General features: G+C 41.6%; 1 protein-coding gene across 1 annotated transcript; it reads right to left on the minus strand.

The window, feature by feature from the left end:
• Nucleotides 1-24,278: 24,278 nt before the first annotated feature.
• Nucleotides 24,279-25,094, minus strand: LOC115186541 (zinc finger protein 180-like; the record flags this gene model as incomplete). Its single annotated transcript, XM_029746150.1, has 1 exon — nt 24,279-25,094. A coding segment is annotated over one exon (816 nt), but the record flags the coding sequence as incomplete, so codon positions are not given.
• Between the last annotated feature and the right edge of the window lie 474 nt (nt 25,095-25,568).

A 25,568-nucleotide genomic window follows, 5' to 3' on the forward strand; every position in this document is an offset into this window, starting at 1 on the left:
AATTCCAGTACAGTACATGTGTAGAGGGATAATTCCAGTACAGTACATGTGTAGAGGGATAATTCCAGTGCAGTACATGTGTAAATGGTGTAGAGGGATAATTCCAGTGCACCGGTTATTGACTGGAGACTTAAAATGCTGAAAACAGGTCCCTGGTGGAATGACAACAACATTGCTGCTTGTTAAAGAAGAGATGGAGAGAGAGAGACAGAGATAACCATATACATTGCACATGGACCGTAAGAAATCCTGAATGTATTGAAATGCTGGGCTCGCAGGGGATGGGTTAATTCATAACCCATCATTTATACCTGTTAATTCATAACCCATCATTTATACCTGTTAATTCATAACCCATCATTTATACCTGTTAGTTCATAACCCATCATTTATACCTGTTAATTTATAACCCATCATTTATACCTGTTAGTTCATAACCCATCATTTATACCTGTTAGTTCATAACCCATCATTTATACCTGTTAGTTCATAACCCATCATTTATACCTGTTAATTTATAACCCATCATTTATACCTGTTAATTCAGGGGCTGTTCAGGCAGGCTGGCACGCTCCCTGACCTAACTTGGCAGGAACTAATGGGGATCCACAATAAACCCCAGGAAGAGTAGCTGCTGCCTTGGCAGGAACTAATGGGGATCCATAATAAACCCCAGGAAGAGTAGCTGCTGCCTTGGCAGGAACTAATGGGGATCCATAATAAACCCCAGGAAGAGTAGCTGCTGCCTTGGCAGGAACTAATGGGGATCCATAATAAACCCCAGGAAGAGTAGCTGCTGCCTATATTTCTGTCTCTTTACTCTCGGATTCTAAAAAGCTAATTAGCATCAAAGTAGACGACATGCAAGACTACAAATCCCTGCAAGCTCCTGCATGTCATCTCTAGCCGACACCTTTCACAGAACAGTTCACTGAATTGTCCATTGAAATAAATGTTGACAATTTAATCATTGCTACATTAAGGCCTGATTGGTGGAGTGCTGCAGAGATGGTTGTCCTTCTGGAAGGTTCTCCCATCTCCACAGAGGAACTCTGGAGCTCTGTCAGAGTGAACATCGGGTTCTTGTTCACCTCCCTGACCAAGGCCCTTCTCCCCCGATTTCTCAGTTTGGCCAGGCGGATAGGTGGTTCCAAACTTCTTCCATTTAAGAATGATGGAGGCCTCTTTGTTCTTGGGGACCTTCAATGCTGCAGACATTTTTTGGAACCCTTCCCAGATCTATGCCTCGACACTATCCTGTCTCAGAGCTCTATGGACAATAACTTTGACCTCATGGCTTGGTTTTTGCTCTGACATGCACTGTGAACTGTGGGACCTTACATAGACAGATGTCTGCCTTTCAAATCATGTCCAATCAATTGCATTTACCATAAGTGGACTCCAATCAAGTTGTAGAAACATCTCAAGGATTATCAATGGAATCAGGATGCATCTGAGCTCAATTTCGAGTCTCATAGCAAAAGGTCTGAATACCTAAGTAAATACATTTGCAAAAATCTCTAAAAACCTGTTTTCACTTTGTCATTATGTGGTATTGTGATGTCATTATGGGGCATTGTGATGTCATTATGGGGTATTGTGATGTCATTATGGGGTATTGTGTGTAGATTGATGAGGGGGGAAAAAAGTACATTTTAGAATAAGGCTGTAACGTAACAAAATGTGGAAAATGTGAAGGGGTCTGAATACTTTACTTTTCTACCGCAGTTTTGTACATGATCAAATCAAAGTTTATACACTGTCATGTGATATAGAAAAGTCCAATCTTAGGAGAGTACATGGGAGGCACTATACTGTGTATCTGCAGATGTCTCCACCCTCTGGTGGGATGGACCATGTCTACAGAGAAACCTAGATTCAAATACTTAGATTTGTGTGTATTGGGTATATGTTGTGAAATTGTTAGATTTTACTTGTTAGATATTACTGCACTGTCGGAGCTAGAAACACAAGCATTTCACTACACCCACAATCATATCTGCTAAACATGTGTATGATAAAATGTGATTCGATTTTTATTTGAAATAAACGTCCTATTTATCAAAGCTGCTTTTGGCTGGGGTCAAAATGACTCCAAAGGATTTGAATTTGTTAAAAGTCCATATTGATACAGAAACACTAAACCATGATTTAGATTTACTAACAACAAGTTCATTGACAAAGTCATGAAAAATGTAATAGAATTGAATAAACCACATTTTGTCTATGATAAAAGATATGCCTCTGGGGTCAAAATGATCCATGTCAGAATGGTTCAACAACTTGCAGACTTGTTTACGCTGTTGTGCGTTTTTGTTGCCGTTTTTACTTTTTTTTTCATTCAACTTTCCTACCCCGGAGGTTTTATCTGGACATGGTTCGTCAGGACTTCAAACAGCCGAAGCTAAGTAACATTAACATGATGCCTTCTAATTGCAGTCGTTGTACTTATAATATACAGGAGAACGATCGCCTTACAGCAAGGATAGCTGTGCTGCAAGCCCAGCTTCAGACGCAATCGTTAGGCAAGGGTAATTGCAGTGTAGGAAAGGATGAAACAGCGTCTGTGCCACCAGTAAGTACAGATAGTAACGTTAGTATAAACCCCCTCGCACGGTCCCCGCAGCCGGACAACTTTCTCATGGCTTCTGGAGGGAAACGCTGTAGTAATGCTCAACCGGTGTCGCTTATTCAGCCGACAGAAACTTTCAACCGGTTCTCCCCGTTAAGCGAGTCGGAGTCGGAGGCCGAGACTTCTCTGGTCTCTGCTCCTCCCGTTGTGGGGTCTGAGACGCCGACGGCTCCCACCATTAGCTCTGACAAATTGAAAACCCTAGTCATTGGCGACTCCATTACCTGTAGTATTAGACTTAAAACTAATCATCCAGCGATCATACACTGTTTACCAGGGGGCAGGGCTACCGACGTTAAGGCTAATCTAAAGACGGTGCTGGCTAAAGCTAAAACTGGCGAGTGTAGAGAGTATAGAGATATTGTTATCCACGTCGGCACCAACGATGTTAGGATGAAACAGTCAGAGGTCACCAAGCGCAATATAGCTTCAGCGTGTAAATCAGCTAGAAAGATGTGTCGGCATCGATTAATTGTCTCTGGCCCCCTCCCAGTTAGGGGGAGTGATGAGCTCTACAGCAGAGTCTCACAACTCAATCGCTGGATGAAAACTGTTTTCTGCCCCTCCCAAAAGATAGAATTTGTAGATAACTGGCCCTCTTTCTGGGATTCACCCACAAACAGGACCAAGCCTGGCCTGCTGAGGAGTGACGGACTCCATCCTAGCTGGAGGGGTGCTCTCATCTTATCTACGAACATAGACAGGGCTCTAACTCCTCTAGCTCCACAATGAAATAGGGTGCAGGCCAGGCAGCAGGCTGTTAGCCAGCCTGCCAGCTTAGTGGAGTCTGCCACTAGCACAGTTAGCGTAGTCAGCTCAGCTTTCCCCATTGAGACCGTGTCTGTGCCTCGATCTTGGTTGGGCAAAATTAAAAATGGCGGTGTTCGCTTCAGTAATCTTACTAGTATAAAGACCTCCTCCATTCCTGCCATTATTGAAAGAGATTGTGATACTTCACATCTCAAAATTGGGTTACTTAATGTTAGATCCCTCACTTCCAAGGCAGTTATAGTCAATGAACTAATCACTGATCATAATCTTGATGTGATTAGCCTGACTGAAACATGGCTTAAGCCTGATGAATTTACTGTGTTAAATGAGGCCTCACCCCCTGGTTACATTAGTGACCAAACCCCCCGTGCATACGGCAAAGGCGGAGGTGTTGCTAACATTTACGATAGCAAATTTCAATTTACAAAAAAAAAGACGTTTTCGTCTTTTGAGCTTCTAGTCATGAAATCTATGCAGCCTACTCAATCACTTTTTATAGCTACTGTTTACAGGCCTCCTGGGCCATATGCAGTGTTCCTTACTGAGTTCCCTGAATTCCTATCGGATCTTGTAGTCATAGCAGATAATATTCTAATTTTTGGTGACTTTAACATTCACATGGAAAAGTCCACAGACCCACTCCAAAAGGCTTTCGGAGCCATCATCGACTCAGTGGGTTTTGTCCAACATGTCTCTGGACCTACTCACTGCCACAGTCATACTCTGGACCTAGTTTTGTCCCATGGAATAAATGTTGTGGATCTTAATGTTTTTCCTCATAATCCTGGATTATCGGACCACCATTTTATTGCGTTTACAATTGCAACAAATAATCTGCTCAGACCCCAACCAAGGAAGATTAAAAGTCGTGCTATAAATTCTCAGACAACCCAAAGATTCCTTGATGCCCTTCCAGACTCCCTCTGCCTACCCAAGGACGTCAGAGGACAAGAATCAGTTAACCACCTAACCGAGGAACTCAATTCAACCTTGCGCAATACCCTAGATGCAGTTGCACCCCTAAAAATTAAAAACATCTGTCATAAGAAACTAGCTCCCTGGTATACAGAAAATACACGAGCTCTGAAGCAAGCTTCCAGAAAATTGGAACGGAAATGGCGCCACACTAAACTGGAAGTCTTCCGACTAGCTTGGAAAGACAGTACCGTGCAGTATCGAAGAGCCCTCACTGCTGCACGATCATCCTATTTTTCCAACTTAATTGAGGAAAATAAGAACAATCCGAAATTTCTTTTTGACACTGTCGCAAAGCTAACTAAAAAGCAGCATTCGCAAATGGAGGATGGCTTTCACTTCAGCAGTAATAAATTTATGAACTTTTTTGAGGAAAAGATCATGATCATTAGAAAGCAAATTACGGACTCATCTTTAAATCTGGGTATTCCTCCAGGGCTTCATTGTCCAGAGTCTGCACAACTCTGCCAGGACCTTGGCTCAAGGGAGATACTAAAGTGTTTTAGTACTATATCTCTTGACACAATGATGAAAATAATCATGGCCTCCAAACCCTCAAGCTGCATACTGGACCCTATTCCAACTAAACTACTGAAAGAGCTGCTTCCTGTGCTTGGCCCTCCTATGTTGAACATAATAAACGGCTCTCTATCCACCGGATGTGTACCAAGCTCACTAAAAGTGGCAGTAATAAAGCCTCTCTTGAAAAAGCCGAATCTTGACCCAGAAATTATAAAAAACTATCGGCCTATATCGAATCTTCCATTCCTCTCAAAAATTTTAGAAAAAGTTGTTGCGCAGCAACTCACTGCCTTCCTGAAGACAAACAATGTATACGAAACGCTTCAGTCTGGTTTTAGACCCCATCATAGCACTGAGACTGCACTTGTGAAGGTGGTAAATGACCTTTTAATGACGTCAGACCGAGGCTCTGCATCTGTCCTCGTGCTCCTAGATCTTAGTGCCGCTTTTGATACCATCGATCACCACATTCTTTTGGAGAGATTGGAAACCCAAATTGGTCTACATGGACAAGTTCTGGCCTGGTTTAGATCTTATCTGTCGGAAAGATATCAGTTTGTCTCTGTGAATGGTTCGTCCTCTGACAAATCAATTGTAAATTTCGGTGTTCCTCAAGGTTCCGTTCTAGGACCACTATTGTTTTCACTATATATTTTACCTCTTGGGGATGTCATTCGAAAACATAATGTTAAATTTCACTGCTATGCGGACGACACACAGCTGTACATTTCAATGAAACATGGTGAAGCCCCAAAATTGCCCTCGCTAGAAGCCTGTGTTTCAGACATAAGGAAGTGGATGGCTGCAAATTTTCTACTTTTAAACTCGGACAAAACAAAGATGCTTGTCCTAGGTCCCAAGAAACAAAGAGATCTTCTGTTGAATCTGACAATTAATCTGGATGGTTGTACAGTCGTCTCAAATAAAACTGTGAAGGACCTCGGCGTTACTCTGGACCCTGATCTCTCTTTTGAAGAACATATCAAGACTGCTTCAAGGACAGCTTTTTTCCATCTACGTAACATTGCAAAAATCAGAAACTTTCTGTCCAAAAATGACGCAGAAAAATTAATCCATGCTTTTGTTACTTCTAGGCTCGACTACTGCAATGCTCTACTTTCCGGCTACCCGGATAAAGCACTAAACAAACTTCAGTTAGTGCTAAATACGGCTGCTAGAATCCTGACTAGAACCAAAAAATTTGATCATATTACTCCAGTGCTAGCTTCCCTACACTGGCTTCCTGTTAAGGCAAGGGCTGATTTCAAGGTTTTACTGCTAACCTACAAAGCATTACATGGGCTTGCTCCTACCTATCTTTCCGATTTGGTCCTGCCGTACATACCTACACGTACGCTACGGTCACAAGACGCAGGCCTCCTAATTGTCCCTAGAATTTCTAAGCAAACGGCTGGAGGTAGGGCTTTCTCCTATAGAGCTCCATTTTTATGGAATGGTCTGCCTACCCATGTGAGAGACGCAGACTCAGTCTCAACCTTTAAGTCTTTACTGAAGACTTATCTCTTCAGTAGGTCCTATGATTAAGTATAGTCTGGCCCAGGAGTGTGAAGGTGAACGGAAAGGCTGGAGCAACGAACCGCCCTTGCTGTCTCTGCCTTGTCGGTTCCCCTCTTCCCACTGGGATTCTCTGCCTCTAACCCTTTTACAGGGGCTGAGTCACTGACTTACTGGTGTTCTTCCATGCCGTCCATGGGAGGGGTGCGTCACTTGATTAGGTTGAGCCACTGACGTGGTCTTCCTGTCTGGGTTGGCGCCCCCCCTTTGGGTTGTGCCGTGGCGGACATCTTTGTGGGCTATACTCGGCCTTGTCTTCGGACGGTAAGTTGGTGGTTGTAGATATCCCTCTAGTGGTGTGGGGGCTGTGCTTTGGCAAAGTGGGTGGGGTTATATCCTGCCTGTTTGGCCCTGTCCGGGGGTATCATCGGATGGGGCCACAGTGTCTTCTGATCCCTCCTGTCTCAGCCTCCAGTATTTATGCTGCAGTAGTTTATGTGTCGGGGGGCTAGGGTCAGTCTGTTACATCTGGAGTATTCTCTTGTCTTATCCAGTGTCCTGTGTGAATGTAAATATGCTCTCTCTAATTCTCTCTTTCTTTCTTTCTTTCTTTCTCTCGGAGGACCTGAGCCCTAGGACTACCTGGCATGATGACTCCTTGCTGTCCCCAGTCCACCTGGCCATGCTGCTGCTCCAGTTTCAACTGTTCTGCCTGCGGCTACGGAACCCTGACCTGTTCACCGGACGTGCTTGTTGCACCCTCGACAATTACTATGATTATTATTATTTGACCATGCTGGTCATTTACGAACATTTTAACATCTTGACCATGTTCTGTTATAATATCCACCCGGCACAGCCAGAAGAGGACTGGCCACCCCTCATAGCCTGGTTCCTCTCTAGGTTTCTTCCTAGGTTTTTGGCCTTTCTCAGGAGTTTTTCCTAGGGAGTTTTTCCCAGCCACCGTGCTTCTTTCACATGCATTGCTTGCTGTTTGGGGTTTTAGGCTGGGTTTCTGTACAGCACTTTGAGATTTCAGCTGATGTACGAAGGGCTATATAAATAAATTTGATTTGATTTGATTCAATGCAAATATGTAGTGGGTGTAAAGTTTGTTTAAATTCTCACTCATTAAACACAAATCAATCAACACATGCTTCTCTTTGAACGACTTAATATAATATTTAACTTTTCTGAAATAAATGAAAAATAAACGTTTGGTTCCTCAACTGCGTTGCCCTCCAGTCAGCAGATGGCGATGTGCGTCTTTTAGGTTCAGGCGATGCTGCCAGTGTGACGTATAATCTAGTGGACGGGACGCTCCTTCAACAACAACAGCTAGTCAGACACCTCGGTAGCTTTCTAGCAAACATAGCTACAACATTCACGCTCTTTACACTGGTTTGGTGTATATTAGTCGCTGTGTATTAAACACACTTCTGTTGTATGTACTTGTTGGCCCATTTAATTATATATTTACGTTGTTTGTCAGCTAGCTGGTTTGCTAAGTTAGCTTAGAACTAGGCTAGTCGCTAATGCTAGCTAGCTAACATCTCCGACCATGAGTTCATTTAGCTACTCTCCTCCTGCTAAAGAAGAGGAGGCCTGCTGGACGGAGAAAGAAGCTCTTGTGAAAGAGGAAGAGAAAGATGTTACAATACGAAAACAAGTAGAGGGTGAGGTTGTTACAGTGAAAGAAGAAGAGAAAGACGTTTCAGTGAAAGAAGAGGAAGACGCGTTCAGAGTGAAAGAGGAGGAGGATGTTACTGTACAAGAAGAGGAGGCTGCTGTTTTTGGAGTGAAAGAGGGGGAGGGGGAGATGACTGTCACATCCAAAAAGGAGGTGGAAGAAGAGGAGGAAACTGGATATCTTGGTCCGGTTTCCCAAACGCATCTTAAGGCGTCCAATGGTTCTAACGGTGAACTTAGCAATAAGATGGTTTTGAGAAACCGTTCCCTGATTAACACTAGTAAGTACTGTCTTAAATACAGAGGCACGAACTCTGCAGTTGTTGAACTGATGTTTGGTGTTAAAGGGGAAATATGCAATTGCTACATCCATATTTGGACTTTAAATTATTTATTTATAGCCATTGATTCTTGAAGAATATAACACATGTCTCATGAGCTTAGTTCAACTGTTGTTCCCCATCAGAACCCCTAATAAGCTTTTTTTACTCCAATGTCTAGAAACAATGTAAATCAACACTGTATAGCCTCAACATGGTTAAAACTATGTTGATATCATGGATGGTCAGTCCTTGCATCCATAGGTCTGTCTATGAATTTGAGAGTAGTTACATTTCTCCAGACCCATCATCATCTTATTACCAAGACAGTGATGGAATTACAACTTTATTATTGTTTCAATTGCAGATTGATTGATTGTTGTGTGGCTTGTTTAAAGGGGTAACCTAGGTTTTAAACAGAAACAAAATGGCTGTCCAGAGACTTGGTTTGGTAAACAGCTGAGGGATAGGGGCTGGAGAAATGTAACCACTCTCAAATTCATAGAGGAAGCTATTGTATCAACCTTAATCCAAAACCTAGCGACCTCTTCAAGAAGTTCAGACATCTTGGTGTAACAGGTGTTGGCTTGACAGTTGCTGGACCCAGGTTTGAGTCCAGCTCAGGGCTACCGCCTGAATTGACTATACTATAAATACAAGGACTGGCCACCCATGAGGTCAAAATTATAGTTTTAACCTGATTTCAAGGCTATATAGTATATTCTATAATTGGCAGTTAAGATTTGCTGTGGGGGTCAAATTGTTGTCAAATTGGAAGTTTACATACACTTATGTTGGCGTCATTAAAACTCGTTTTTCAACCACTCCACACATTTCTTGTTAACTAACTGTAATTTTGGCAAGTCGGTTAGGACATCTACTTTGTGCATGACACAAGTAATTTTTCCAACAGTTGTTTACAGACCGATTATTTCACTTATAATTCACTGTATCACAATTCCAGTGGGTTTGAAGTTTACATACACTAAGTTAACTGTGCCTTTAAACAGCTTGGAGAATTCCAGAGAATTATGCCATGGCTTTAGAAGCTTCTGATTGGCTAATTGACATAATTTGAGTCAATTGGAGGTGTACCTGTGGATGTGTTTAAAGGCATACCTTCAAACTCGGTGCCTCTTTGCTTGACATCATTGGAATATCAAAGGAAATCAGCCAAGACCTCAGTCTGGTTCATCCTTGGGAGCAATTTCCAAACGCCTGAAGGTACCACGTTCATCTGTACAAACAATAGTATGCAAGTATAAACACCATGGGACCACGCAGCCGTCATACCGCTAAGGAAGGAGACGCATTCTGTCTCCTAGAGATGAACGTACTTTGGTGCGAAAAGAGCAAATCAATCCCAGAACAACAGCAAAGGACCTTGTGAAGATGCTGGAGGAAACAGGTAGAAAAGTATGGACTTTTACTGTGGATATAGATCCACAGTAAAACTAGTCCTATATCGACATATCTGAAAGGCCGCTCAGCAAGGAAGAAGCCACTGCTCCAAAACCGCCATAAAAAAACAGACTACGGTTTGCAACTGCACATGGGGACAAAGATCGTACATTTTGAAAAAATGTCATCTGGTCTGATTATACAAAAATAGAACTGTTTGGCCATAATGACCATCGTTATGTTTGGAGGGAAAAGGGGGAGGCTTGCAAGCCGAAGAACACCATCCCAACTGTGAAGCACAGGGGTGGCAGCATCATATTGTGGGGGTGCTTTGCTGCAATAGGGACTAGTGCAGTTCACAAAATAGATGGCATCATGAGGATGGAAAAGTATGTCGATATATTGAAGCAATATCTCAAGACATCCGTCAGGAAGTTAAAGCTTGGTTGCAAGTGAGTCTTCCATATGGACAATGACCCCAAGCATACTTCCAAAGTTGTGGCAAAATGGCTGAAGGACAACAATGTATTGGAATGGCCATCACAAAGCCCTGACCTCAATCCTATAGAACATTTGTGGGCAGATCTGAAAAAGCGTGTACGAGCAAGGAGACCTACAAACCTGACTCAGTTACACCAACTCTGTCAGGAGGAATGGGCCAAAATTCACCCAACTTATTGTGGGATGCTTGTGGGAGGCTACCCAAAACGTTTGACCCAAGTTAAACAATTTAAAGGCAATACTACCAAATGCTAATTGAGTGTATGTAAACTTCTGACCCACTGGGAATGTGATGATCGAAATAAAAGCTAAAATAAATCATTCTCTACTATTATTCTGACATTTCACATTCTTAAAATAAAGTGGTGATCCTACTTGACCTAAGACAGGGAAGAATTTCCACTCGGATTAAATGTTAGGAATTGTGAGAAACTGAGTTTAAATGTATTTGGCTAATGTGTATGTAAACTTCCGACTTCAACTGTATACCTAGATTCAATTACATTAAGGGTGAAACATACCTAGATTCAATAACATTTATATGATTCAATAACATTAATGAATTGGTTTGAAACCTTTGTTTTAGAACCTTCTCAAAGTTGGTGCCTTGACGGTTTCTCACTCGTACCCTGACTTTATAAAAGGGATTTTGGGACAATTAGCTTAGTTTATAACGTGTATTTTAGGAACTGCGTGTCACAGCATGACAATGTGAACATGATTGGTCGACAGTCTCTTGGATGGGCATTAAACATTTGAATAAAGCTGTAATTTAACAAAATGTGGAAAAGGGGAAGGGGTCTGAACTTTCTGAATGCTCTATGTTTTATTACATTTTTCAAATGTAACCTTTATTTAACTAGACAAGTCAGTTAATTAAGAACAAATTATTTTTTACAATGACGGACGACGCTTGGCCAATTGTGCGTCTCCCTATGGGACTCCCAATCACGGCCGGTTGGGATACAGTCAGGATTCGAACCTTGGGTCTGTAGTGACGCCTCAAGCACTGAAATGCAGTGCCTTAGACCGCTGCACCATACGGGAGCCCCAAAATCATCTTCTAGTGCTGTCCCCAACTAAAATAAATCTTGGCCAACCAAGAGTCTAATTTTGTTTCTACCAATCGATTGGTTGAACATTTCTAATGTGTATTTTTCCATATATAAACACCACCCACGTGTATTAATAAAATAAAAATTATTCTCGACCAGGTTGAAATACTATCAGACATCCCCAAATGGGCACATTTATAGGCCTACATTTGTGTACAGGCCAGGTAGATTAATCCTACTTCTATATGTGTAATCAGGTGCCCGTCCTTACTAAACATTGACAGGAGTTTCAAACAAAAGACAATGAATAAATTGACAAAACTGCGGGGTAAAGTCTGGGTGGTCTGCCAGGGGTCGTTTCATTTAGTATCTGTTTGGGTTGGCATGGGGAATGATTGTATTTTCCCATAGTATGTTGTACCGAAGTTGACCGACTAAAAGGGAGTGTAACTTTGATTATAATTACACTTCCATGAAGGAGGGAAACGAGGTACAACACCTGTTTGGTCCCGCCCCTTCCTGGGTCGGTGAAGAGAGGTATTAAATTTAAGGAATAAATCCGAGCCTCACGGTCATCACCTGTGGAAGGCGGGGCTTCCAGAGAGGCACGGATTTAATAGTATGTTGTACCTAGTTTCCCTCCTTCAGGGAACAGTAGTTGTAGTCATAACATGAGGATTTAATAGTATGTTGTACCTAGTTTCCCTCCTTCAGGGAACAGTAGTTATAGTCATAACGTTAAGCTTGTCATATGATGAACTTTAACTTAAATACTGGATCTTGCTGTCGGACAGTTTTTTTGTATTCAGATCTCTGAAATGCTCTCTAACTACGTAACATTTAGTGTCTCCTTATGTTACGCTGGGAAAACAGTTTTCATGGGCACAGAAATCCTAAATCATTTCAGAGTTTGCTAAATCCAGTGGTTCTATCCGAGAGTCACCTTAACTTTATTGACGACACCCAAATGGATACTGTCATTAACGTGGTTGTTCAATAATTACACATAATTCTTAATACTGTAGCTGTTTAGTTACAGTCACATGTTCAACTATCATCAGCTGATCCAGGAAATCATTTTCTGAATGACAGTCACATGACAAACATCACGACATGCAACAATAACAAAAGTGCTTCTTCATTCATTACTCTGGTAAAGAAAGTTATGCCGTGCTCCACTTTGAATCCAACATCCCTAACAAATTGATGTTTATAAAGTGTTATTGTCTGCTTGATTTACTGTAGGGTCTCGTTAGTCTGTTTGGACACAGAGATACTTTGCTCATAATGTGTAGAGAACTGTTCCTTGATGGATAGGCTATTGTACAACACACAGAGATATTTTCCTATATTTGTTGTTAGGTGAAGTTATGGGTCCGACAGTAGGTCTATGTTATTGTTAGGTGAAGTTATGGGTCCTACAGTAGGTCTATGTTATTGTTAGGTGAAGTTATGGGCCCTACAGTAGGTCTATGTTATTGTTTGGTGAAGTTATGGGTCCTAAAGTAGGTCTATGTTATTGTTAGGTGAAGTTATGGGCCAATTTGGCAAACTGTACAAACCCTCATTGTCAAGCTGATGGAAAAGCCAAAGAGCATTTTAATGGTTGAAGTGTTTTTAAGTACAAAGTAGTTTATTTGCGATGATGACACAAACATTATATTAAGCAGGACATTCAAACGAGCCTTACAATTATAATCCAAAGTAGTGTGAAATGCACTCATAAGCAACCTGGAAATGGAGGTTTCTCCCCTGAGTTTTCCCCGTTCACATTCAGAATACATTGTTCAAAAACTAAAATCTTTGCTCACCATTTTTGCTCCAGGCAGATATACTACATCCATAACTAGCGGTTTCCTCATTAGCAGGGAGGAGTTTCTGCAATCAAATTGCATGTGCATCGCCCTCGTGCCGCAATTTTAGCAAACACAAAAAGGGGCCTACATTGGATACAAAGAGTTGTCTGGCACACTGCTTCGAGTTTCAATAACTTTAACTTATTTCTAGCCTACCATCATCGATTTTACTACTAATGTGAAAACAAGACAAAATATGACTATTCTAGCTCATTTTAAGACAATTGTCAAATAATTTTAACATTCATTACAGACGTCAATTGTTGTACAACATCGTGGCTGCGCAGTTGGCAACACTTTTACAGTGGATTACTGCTGTTGTGGGCCTTTAACCATCTTTCTGTCTTTGTTGTTCACACAGGAGAGAGGCGGGACAGTTGTGGATCCTCTGGGGAGTCTCAACAACCTCTTGATGCTGAAGAGGCAGAGAAGAGTCTCTCCAGATCAGAACACCTCAATAAACACCTGCAGAGATCCACAGGGAAGAAATCTCACTGCTGCTCTGACTGTGGGAAGAGATTCACCTCCTCAGGCATTAAAATTCATCAGAGAATCCACACAGGGGAGAGACCTTATAGCTGTACTCAATGTGGGAAGAGTTTTGTTCAATCTACATCTCTGACAGTGCACCAGAGAATACACACAGGAGAGAAATCTTATAGCTGTGGTCAATGTGGGAAAAGTTTTCATAAATCTGGCAATCTGACAGTGCACCAGAGAATACACACAGGAGAGAAACCTTATAGCTGTGGTCAATGTGGGAAGAGTTTTAGTCAATCTGGCCATCTGACAGTGCACCAGAGAATACACACAGGAGAGAAATCTTATAGCTGTGGTCAGTGTGGGAAAAGTTTTCATAAATCTGGCAATCTGACAGTGCACCAGAGAATACACACAGGAGAGAAATCTTATAGCTGTGATCAATGTGGGAAGAGTTTCACTAGATCTGACCATCTGACTTTACACCAGAGAATGCACACAGGAGAGAAATCTTATAGCTGTGGTCAATGTGGGAAGAGTTTTGTTCAATCTAGCCAGCTGACAGTACACCAGAGAACACACACAGGAGAGAAACCGTATTGCTGTGATCAGTGTGGGAAGAGTTTTACTGAGTCTGGTGGTCTGACTAAACACCAGAGAACACACACAGGAGAGAAACCTCATACCTGTGACAAGAGATAATCTGATAAAAAATCTCTGATCAAATATCAGAAAATACATACATGAAGGAGTTGTTTCATGATATCAATGAATTAATGTCACAATGTAGAATGTTTTTAACATTGTAGGAGTATTTTAATGATGTCACAATGTAGAACCTAAATGTTTGTCCCCTGTTCTATTGATTTCAACATGATATGGATTTTAGCCTCAGTGGGGAAATCCAGGCTCTGAAATGAAAGAGTTACTATTTATGTGATTTAACAAAAAGTGACTTACAAAAAAAGAGTTGTGTTACACTTACCACGTTGGTGACCCACTTGAATCAAAATGCAACACTTCAAAATGTAGCGATCTGTTTTCTACAAATTGTCTTCTAACCAGGGATGTACACATTATTCCCAGATTCCGTGTGGTTTTTGAGCTGTTAGTTTTAACAGGGCGTGCAACCTCATCTCCCTCCTCTCGCACAAATGATTTTAGCGATGAGTTATGACAAATAAGTGTTGTGTTCCTTTGTTTAGCGACCCCTAAATTTAAATGCATCACTCCAAAATGTAGCTGACTGTCTTCGGCAGGTTGTCCTCTAACCAGTGAGGTAAAAGATATCTCCCATTTCCATGTGTTTTTTTAGTTGTGTTAGTTTCAACATCACGTACAACCTGATTTCACCCCTAATCGATATCAGTGATTTATTGCTACTTGTCAAAACAACAGCGTTTTTGGTGCTTGTGCTTAAAAAGTAATATGATTAATGTGGCAGATGTTTGTGTATATAGCACATGTTATGTTTAGGTTTTCAATTTATCACAAACTGTTTCTGCATATTGGTTATTGATTTGTACATGTTAAAACTGTGTTTTGACATTGGGGCTATCCCACCTAGAAAAATGTAATTGAAAATACTTTGAAAAAAGGACTATGCAACCAACTATTTATTTATGCAACCAACTGACAATTTTTGGTACAATTATATTGACATTGTTGCCCTGCTATTAGAATATCAGGGTTCATTCTCAGATGTGCCAACCCAAATGTACTAGAGCATGACATTGGGGACTGGGCCCCGATCCAACAACATGCCTATCTAGTGAACCCTGAGAAGAGAGAGAAGCTCGAAATCAGACATGTCCGTAGTAAGGACAACTTGGTTGCTGATTTTGGGCAGTTAAAAAGTTTTGTGTTTAGCCAGTGAGTTGCCATTGATTACAATTTATTTTGACTGGTTTTCCGTATTGGAGATGAGTTTTATCTCTTATTCTTTTCCGTATTTTTCGTTCCAAGGGGACCAGAGTTCTAGAAGCTAGTGGGGGAAAAAAAATATGAAAAATTTGTTCCAGAAGTGAGTTTTAGTCTTGTTTTTAATTGTTGACAGCCAGACACCATGTTTATATTGTAGAAGGTGAAGCATTGTAGTTGATTATAATGTGAAATTGAAGTTGTTTTCTGTTGGTGGTAAGCAAACTTGTCCAACAAAAATATAGGATATATATTATATTTCTCTCATTTACTTTTAAGGTGTTAGTCTTATGTTTTTCCGTCTAGCTCGTTAGCCCGTCTAGCTCGTTAGCCCGTCTAGCCCGTTAGCACGTCTAGCTCGTTAGCACGTCTAGCACGTCTAGCTCGTTAGCACGTCTAGCTCGTTAGCCCATCTAGCACGTCTAGCTCGTTAGCACGTCTAGCGCGTTAGCACGTCTAGCTCGTTAGCACGTAGGACGCACTGATTGGTGTCACCTCGTTAGTCAGTATGTGTTACACCTGTGCTGGCTTGTCCATCTCGTTAGTGGGAAGGTGTTTCACCTGAGCTGGTCCAGGTTCTATTTAAGAGTGTCTGGCCCAGTGCTCCAGTTGTCTTGATACATGTGGAGAGTCAACACCTTTAGTTGCTCAACCTTTTTGGTTTGCTTCCTGTCTTTAAGTTTGGTGTGCGATTTTCTTTTGTTTGCCTCTTGGGCAGATACAGTGGGTCTCATGGTGGGTGTCTTTTATATCCCAGTTGTTGTTACTAGTCAACTTCCAGTGGACATTGTGAGAGCAAAATTGCAAGATTATGATATTATACTTGTATTGCATCAAATGGTTGTTTTATGCAACAGAATAGAGGGTTCTTAGAACTATTGTGTCTGTGTGTTCTACTGAGGATGGGCCTCTTGGAGAAAACACTGACAGGAGATTTACAATGTCTTTTGGGTGATAAAACCTAAAGAGACTGCATTCCAGAGCATGAGTTAATGTTTCTGTTCTGTATGTTACCAGGGAGAGATGACCTCAGGGCCAGACCCTGGTCTCTACACAAAGAGTACTGTTTTTACAGCAGATACTGTCTGCTGAGAATTATAAGTATCTTTCATATAAATCTTAACCTTGTGACCCGTTCTATACATCTGTTGTTGGTCATGTAGGTTAAAAGGGATGTATCTTGGCTGTAAAAGACCTTTGTACTTTTGTCTCGTGGCTCTCAACGAATCATCTGGGGGTGATTCATCTCTCAACGAATCATCTGGGGGTGATTCGTCGACCAGCCATCATTATCGTAGAGCACTCAATTGATTCACCCTATATTTTTGCGTTGTATTGACCTGCTCCTTTATTAATATGTGAATAAAGATTTAGTTTAAGATTAACTCTGACTTGTGATAAGTTTGTCTCATTTGAGATTAAAGAAATTAACAACCACATTTGGGGGATGTGAATCTTGACTTGGTGACCGCTCCTGGTGACCTGGGTAAATGGTGCACCAGGGATCCTTCTAACTTGGGATCTCAGGGAGACCACACTGCGGGAACGGAGCAGATGGACCCACCTTTGATCTGAGAGGCAGCAAGCCGAGTGGATACCATCAGAATAGTATATATAGTGGATACCATCAGTATAGTATATATAGTGGATACCATCAGTATAGTATATATAGTGGATACCATCAGTATAGTATATATAGTGGATACCATCAGTATAGTATATATAGTGGATACCATCAGTATAGTATATATAGTGGATACCATCAGTATAGTATATATAGTGGATACCATCAGTATAGTGTATATATAGTGGATACCATCAGTATAGTATATATAGTGGATACCATCAGTATAGTGTATATATATAGTGGATACCATCAGTATAGTATATATATACCACATCTTGAACGTAGTTTTAAAAAAAGAGGTGAGCGAAACACGCAAAGTGGAGTTTTTAGAAAAGCCCCGTAGGCTCTGAGTGTGTTTTTCTGTGTGGTGTAAACAGGGCCCAGTCAGTAGGCTCTGAGTGTGTTTTTCTGTGTGGTGTAAACAGGGCCCAGTCAGTAGAATCTGGGTGTCTATTCCTGTGTGGAGGTGTAAACAGGGCCCAGTCAGTAGGCTCTGAGTGTGTATTCCTATGTGGAGGTGTAAACAGGGCCCAGTCAGTAGGCTCTGAGTGTGTATTCCTGTGTGGAGGTGTAAACAGGGCCCAGTCAGTAGGCTCTGAGTGTGTATTCCTATGTGGAGGTGTAAACAGGGCCCAGTCAGTAGGCTCTGAGTGTGTATTCCTGTGTGGAGGTGTAAACAGGGTCCGCTATCTGTGTGAACTGGATGAAAACTAGAATCTGTGTTTACTAGTTAAGACCATTTATGATATAGTATAAGATAGTAAGGTGCACCTGTAATTTTTTAAACCTGTAATTATTTTAAACCTGGACCCCATTTTAGAAGTATTGAAAGATGTAAATGTATGAGTTACATTATCCTAGGAACTAACCATCACATAGAAATGTGAAAATATTCCTGCAAGTTAAAATATTGTTGAAAAACAACTAATTGATTAGGTATGTTTGAGAATAGCATTGTGTGACTGTGATATGAGATTTGTGTGACTGTGATATGAGAGTTGTGTGACTGTGATATGAGAGTTGTGTGACAGTGGAAATGAGTCTTAATCTGTCGTCTGGATAGTAACATAGAAATATGCTGAATCAGATGATTGAAATGTGGATAATAAATAATGATATTTTAGAAAGCAGTGGAAGGTCTATAGTTCCTGGGAGGCTTGATTTTGCCGTGGTCTCTGGGAGGTTAGAGAACCGTTGAGGATCCCATGGTCATTTTATTTTTATTTATTTATTTCACCTTTATTTAACCAGGTAGGCAAGTTGAGAACAAGTTCTCATTTACAATTGCGACCTGGCCAAGATAAAGCAAAGCAGTTCGACAACATACAAAAACACAGAGTTACACATGGAGTAAAACAACATACAATCAATGATGCAGTAGAAAAAAATAAGACTATATACAATGTGAGCAAATGATGTGAGATAATGGAGGTAAAGGCAAAAAAATGCCATGGTGGCAAAGTAAATAAAGTATGGTAAGAAAAACACTGGAATGGTAGATTTGTAGTTTGAAGAAAGTTAAAAGTCTGAGAAAACACTGAGAGAGAAAGAACAACTTGTCAGGCGTTGCATTGGAGACTGATGTGTTCCTGTCCTGTCTTTTCATAATACTATTGCAGCAGATCAACATAAAAGCCTTAAAGACAGCCGTGGTGTCGCTCTTCAATTCTGGGTTCTCCTGTGGTGCATAAGAGACCCGCTACAGATTAACAAGTTAAAATATAAATAATATGGTGCAAAGGAGCAAAATAAATAAAATAAATAAATACAGTAGGGGAAAAGGTAGTAGTTTGGGCTAAATTAAAGATGGGCTATGTACAGGTGCAGAGATCTGTGAGCTGCTCTGACAGCTGGTGCTTAAAGCTAGTGAGGGAGATAAGTGTTTCCAGTTTTAGAGATTTTTGTAGTTCGTTCCAGTCATTGGCAGCTGAGAACTGGAAGGAGAGACGACCAAAGGAGGAGTTGGCTTTAGGGGTGACCAGAGAGATATACCTGCTGGAGCGCGTGCTACAGGTGGGTGCTGCTATGGTGACCAGTGAGCGGAGATAAGGGGGGACTTTACCTAGCAGGGTCTTGTAGATGACCTGGAGCCAATGTGTTTGGCGACGATTATGAAGTGAAGGCCAGCCAACGAGAGCATACAGGTCGCAGTGGTGGGTTGTATATGGGGCTTTGGTGACAAAACGGATGGCACTGTGATAGACTGCATCCAGCTTGTTGAGTAGGGTATTGGAGGCTATTTTGTAAATGACATCGCCGAAGTCGAGGATTGGTAGGATGGTCAGTTTTACGAGGGTATGTTTGGCAGCATGAGTGAAGGATGCTTTGTTGCGAAATAGGAAGCCAATTCTAGATTTCACTTTGGATTGGAGATGATTGATGTGAGTCTGGAAGGAGAGTTTACAGTCTAACCAGACACCTAGGTATTTGTAGTTGTCCACAAATTCTAAGTTAGAACCGTCCAGAGAAGTTATGCTGGATGGGCGGGCAGGTGCAGGCAGCGATCGGTTGAAGAGCATGCATTTAGTTTTACTTGTGTTTAGGAGCAGTTGGAGACCACGGAAGGAGAGTTGAATGGCATTGAAGCTCGTCTGGAGGGTTGTTAACACAGTGTCCAAAGAAGGGCCAGAAGTATACAGAATGGTGTCGTCTGCGTAGAGGTGGATCAGAGATTCACCAGCAGCAAGAGCGACATCATTTATGTATACAGAGAAAAGAGTTGGCCCAAGAATTGAACCCTGTGGTACCCCCATAGAGACTGCCAGAGGTCCAGACAGTAGGCCCTCCGATTTGACACACTGAACTCTGTCAGAGAAGTAGTTGGTGAACCAGGCGACGCAATCGTTTGAGAAACCAAGGCTACTAAGTCTGCCGATGAGGATGTGGTGATTAACAGAGTCAAAAGCTTTGGCCAGGTCAATGAATACGGCAGCACAGTAATGTCTCTTATCGATGGCGGTTACGATGTCGTTTAGGACCTTGAGCGTGGCTGAGGTGCACCCACGACCAGCTCTGAAACCAGATTGCATAGCGGAGAGGGTGCGGTGGGATTCAAAATAGTCGGTAATCTGTTTGTTGACTTGGCTTTCGAAGACCTTAGAAAGGCAGGGTAGGATGGATATAGGTCTGTAGCAATTTGGGTCAAGAGTGTCACCTCCTTTGAAGAGGGGGATGACAGCAGCTGCTTTCCAATCAATGGGAATCTCAGACGACACGAAAGAGAGGTTGAACAGGCTAGTAATAGGGGTTGCAATAATTTCGGCAGATAATTTTAGAAAGAAAGGGTCCAGATTGTCAAGCCCAGCTGATTTGTAGGGGTCCAGATTTTGCAGCTCTTTCAGAACATCAGCTGAATGGATTTGGGAGAAGGAGAAATGGGGGAGGCTTGGGCGAGTAGCTGTGGGGGGTGCAGTGCTGTTGAATGCAGTAGGGGTAGTTAGGTGGAAAGCATGGCCAGCCGTAGAAAAATGCTTATTGAAATTCTCAATTATAGTGGGCTTATCGGTGGTGACAGAGTTTCCTATCCTCAGTGCAGTGGGCAGTTGGGAGGAGGTGTTCTTATTCTCCATGGACTTTACAATGTCCCAGAACTTTTTAGAGTTGGAGTTGCACGAAGCAAATTTCTGTTTGAAAAAGCTAGCCTTGGCGTTTCTAACTGCCTGTGTGTATTGGTTTCTAACTTCCCTAAAAAGTTGCATATCGCGGGGGCAGTTCGATGCTAATGCAGAACGCCACAGGATATTTTTGTGTTGGTCAAGGGCAGTCAGGTCTGGGGAGAACCAAGGGCTATATCTGTTCCTGGTTCTAAATTTCTTGAAAGGGGCATGCTTATTTAAGATGGAGAGGAAGGCATTTAAAAAAAATAACCAGGCATCCTCTACTGACGGGATGAGGTCAATATCCTTCCAGGATACCAGGGCCAGGTCGATTAGAAAGGCTTGCTCGTTGAAATGTTTCAGGGAGCGTTTGACAGTGATGAGTGGAGGTCGTTTGACCGCTGACCCATTACGGGTGCAGGCAATGAGGCAGTGATCGCTGAGATCTTGGTTGAAAACAGCAGAGGTGTAATTAGAGGGCACATTGGTTAGGATGATATCTATGAGGGTGCCAGTGTTTGCGGCTTTGGGGTTGTACCTGGTGGGTTCATTAATAATTTGTGTGAGATTGAGGGCATCAAGCTTGGATTGTAGAATGGCTGGGGTGTTAAGCATGTCCCAGTTTAGGTCGCCTGGTAGCACGAGCTCTGAAGATAGATGGGGGGCAATCAGTTCACATATGGTGTCCAGAGCACAGCTAGGGGCCGAGGGGGGTCTATAGCAGGCGGCAACGGTGAGAGACTTGTTTTTGGAGAGGTGGATTTTTAAAAGTAGAAGTTGAAATTGTCCGGGAAACAAAAGTTTATCTTTTGTTCTGCTGGGAGTATGTTTGGAGAGCTGCTTCGTAGCTATGGAGAGTCCTTGAAAAAGCAAATGGAATGGTTGTCGTGACTACCTGAGAATTTCTTACGTTTTATATGGATTCTGTGAATATATGAAAATATGATGAAATGTATGTGTGTATAATGATTACTAGAGATTTGATGAAGTAATACTGGGAATATAATTAGATACAATTTAAACAACCCATATGTAGACGAACGTAGGTTTTGAGTTGGTATCTTTTAATGGATAATTTGATAAAGATGAGGTTTAAGCATTATTAAACAGTCCACAAAGTCTGGCCAGTTGTCTCAGAAACTGATGGGAGTGTGTCCACTTTAGGGTAAGTTACCTTAACGATGTAACTATAAAACGTCCAGGTACTACGATTGAAATAAAACAATTGTTTGGGGGGGGGGGGGGGGGATAGATGAGATGAGAAGCAGGACAGGTCACCGTCCTTAGTTAGTTAGTTAGTTAGTTAGTTAACGAAGCTAACATTAGCTAGTTCATTATCACAAAAGTGAGAACTGCTCTAGATTGGAAACTTACATTAATGAGTGTAAAGCCATGTTGGCTTTATGGAAACGATATACAATATATGGGAAAGAATATAGTTGAGGAAATAATCCAAACCTAGTTGTGCCTAGTTAGGACATAACGTTAACTAGCTAGTTAACGGTACTGTACTGTAGCTCATACAACGCCGACGGTCAAACCCGGCTTTCTAATATTTACGTTCATTAACTATAGTAACGTTATGGAAGATATTCACAGAAAACCATCATTGTCTTCGTTATTCATTATTAGTATGTTATATTATTATAATAAATGATTTCGAGACAATGCATTCATTAAGTATTCAGACCCCTTCACTTTGGAGGAGAGAGCAGCTGTAACACAGTACCTGGTCTAGTTCATGACATTGAGGAGGAGAGAGCAGCTGTAACACAGTACCTGGTCTAGTTCATGACATTGAGGAGGAGAGAGCAGCTGTAACACAGTACCTGGTCTAGTTCATGACATTGAGGAGGAGAGAGCAGCTGTAACACAGTACCTGGTCTAGTTCATGACATTGAGGAGGAGAGAGCAGCTGTAACAGTACCAGTGGTGTAAAGTACTTCAGTAAAAGTACTTTCAAGTACGACTGAAGTAGTTGTTTTGGGGTATCTGTACTTTATTTTACTATTTTTGACAACTTTTACTTCACTACATTCCTAAAAGAAAATAATGTACTATTTAATCCATACATTTTCCCTGACACCCAAAAGTACTCGTTACATTCTGAATGCTTATCAAGACAGGAAAATGGTCCAATTCAGCACTTATCAAGAGAACATCCCTGGTAATCCCTACTGCCTCTGATCTGGAGGACTCACTAAACAGAGAACATCCCTGGTCATCCCTACTGCCTCTGATCTGGAGGACTCACTAAACAGAGAACATCCCTGGTCATCCCTACTGCCTCTGATCTGGAGGACTCACTAAACATAAATGCATCGTTTCTCAATTATGTCTGAGTGTTGGAGTGTACGCCTGGCTATCCGTAAACTGTAAAAATAAGAAAACATTTTTTTCCCCCACTAGCATCTAGAACTCTCGTATTACTAAAAACTCACTAGCTTCTAGAACTCGAATTCCTAAAACTTCCTAGCTTCTATTCCCCTTGGAACAAGCCCAAACAAAACTCATCTCCAATACGGAATAATATGCAGTCAAAATAAATTGTGATCCATGGCAACACACTGGCTAAACGCAAAACACAAATCTTTTTGACTGCCCACCCTTGAGACAATCAACAATCAAGTTGTCCTTAACACGGACATGTCTGATTTCAAGAGGAAACTCCTGCAATATCCGTAGTAACTTTCCACCTCACTGCGGAGCTTCTCTCTCTTTTCAGGGTTCAATAGATAGGCATGTTGTTGGATCGGGGCCCAGTCCCCAATGTCATGCTCTAGTACACTTGGGTTGGCACATCTGAGAATGAACCCTGATATTATAAAAGCAGGGCAACAGTGATGCATTTACATTTAGGGGTCGCTTAACAACAGAACGCAACACTTGTTTGTCATCACTCGTCGATATCATGTTGAAATCAATTGTGCGAGAGGAGGGAGATGAGGTTGCACGTCCTGTTAAAACTAACAGTTCAAAAACCACACAGAATCTGGGAATAATGTGTACATCACTGGTTAGAGGACAATTTGTAGAAAACAGCTAACTACATTTTGAAGTGTTGCATTTTGATTCCAGTGGGTCACCAACGTGGTAAGTATAACACATCTCTTTTGTTGTTAGTCACTTTTTGTTATATCACATAAATAGTAACTCTTCCATTTCAGAGCCTGGATTTTCCCCCTGAGGCTAATATCCATATCATGTTGAAATCAATAGAACAGGGGACAAATGTTTAGGGTTTTACATTGTGACATCATTAAAATACTCCTACTACAATGTTAAAACATTCTACATTGTGACATTAATTCATTGATATCATGAAACAACTCCTTCATGTATGTATTTTCTGATGTTTGATCAAAGATCTTTTATCAGAGTATCTCTTATCACATTGATCACAGCTATGAGATTTCTCTCCTGTGTGTGTTCTCTGGTGTTTAGCGAGAGGGCCAGATGAAACAAAACTCTTCCCACATTGATCACAGCTATAAGGTTTCTCTCCTGTGTGTGTTCTCTGGTGTTTAGCGAGAGGGCCAGATGAAACAAAACTCTTCCCACATTGATCACAGCTATAAGGTTTCTCTCCTGTGTGTCTTCTCTGGTGTACAGTCAGATGGCTAGATGAAGTAAAACTCTTCCCACATTGATCACAGCTATAAGGCTTCTCTCCCGTGTGTGTTCTCTGGTGTATCATCAAATTTTGAGATGTACCAAAACTCTTCCCACATTGATCACAGCTATATGATTTCTCTCCTGTGTGTGTTCTTTGGTGTGATATCAGGTTGCTAGATGTAACAAAACAATTCCCACACTGAGCACAGCTATACGGTTTCTCTCCAGTGTGTATTTTGTGGTGTGATTTCAGGCAGCTTGACTGAGTAAAACTCTTCCCACATTGATCACAGCTAAAAGGTTTCTCTCCTGTGTGTGTTCTCTGGTGCAGCTTCAAAGTCTGTGATGTTGAAAAGCTTTTACCACAATCTGAACAGTGGTGAGGCTTCTCTCCTGTGTGTACTCGCTGGTGTATTTTAAGTTCTGATGAATCTTTGCAACGTTTTCCACAGTCAGCGCAGCAGTGAGATTTCTCTCCAGTGTGAATTCTCAGGTGTACTTTTAGTGAATTTGACCTTGAGAAAAGTTTCCCGCAGTCAGAGCAGCAGTAAGGTTTCTCTCCAGTGTGTACTCGCTGGTGTATTTTAAGTTCTGATGAAGATTTGCAATCTTTCCCACAGTCAGAGCAGCAGATAGATTTCTTTCCTGTGGGTCTCTGCTGGTGTTTCTTGAGTTGTTCTGATGTGGAGAGACTCTGCTCTGGCTTGTCAGCATCATGATGTTGTTGAGGCTCTCCAGAGGATCCACGATAGTCACATCTCTCTCCTGTGTGAACAACAAAGTCAGACCATTTGAGGTAAAAGGTGATGCCCAGATCATACCCACGAAGTTGTACAACAACTGACGTCTGTTAAATTATTTGACAATTAAGACAGTCAAGTGAGCCGCAATAATCATATTTTGTCTTGTTTTCACATTAGTAGTAACATCGATGATTGTAGGCTAGAAATAAGTTATTAAAGTTGTTGAAATCCTAAGCAGTGTGCCAGACGACTTTTGGTCTCCAATTTTGGCTCCTTTCTGTGTTTGCTAAAATTGTGGCACGAGGGCAATTCACACACAATTTGGTTGCAGAAAATCCTCCCTGCTAATG

This window comes from Salmo trutta, unplaced genomic scaffold (genome assembly GCF_901001165.1).
Source record: "Salmo trutta unplaced genomic scaffold, fSalTru1.1, whole genome shotgun sequence".
NCBI classification, from domain to species: Eukaryota; Metazoa; Chordata; class Actinopteri; order Salmoniformes; family Salmonidae; genus Salmo; species Salmo trutta.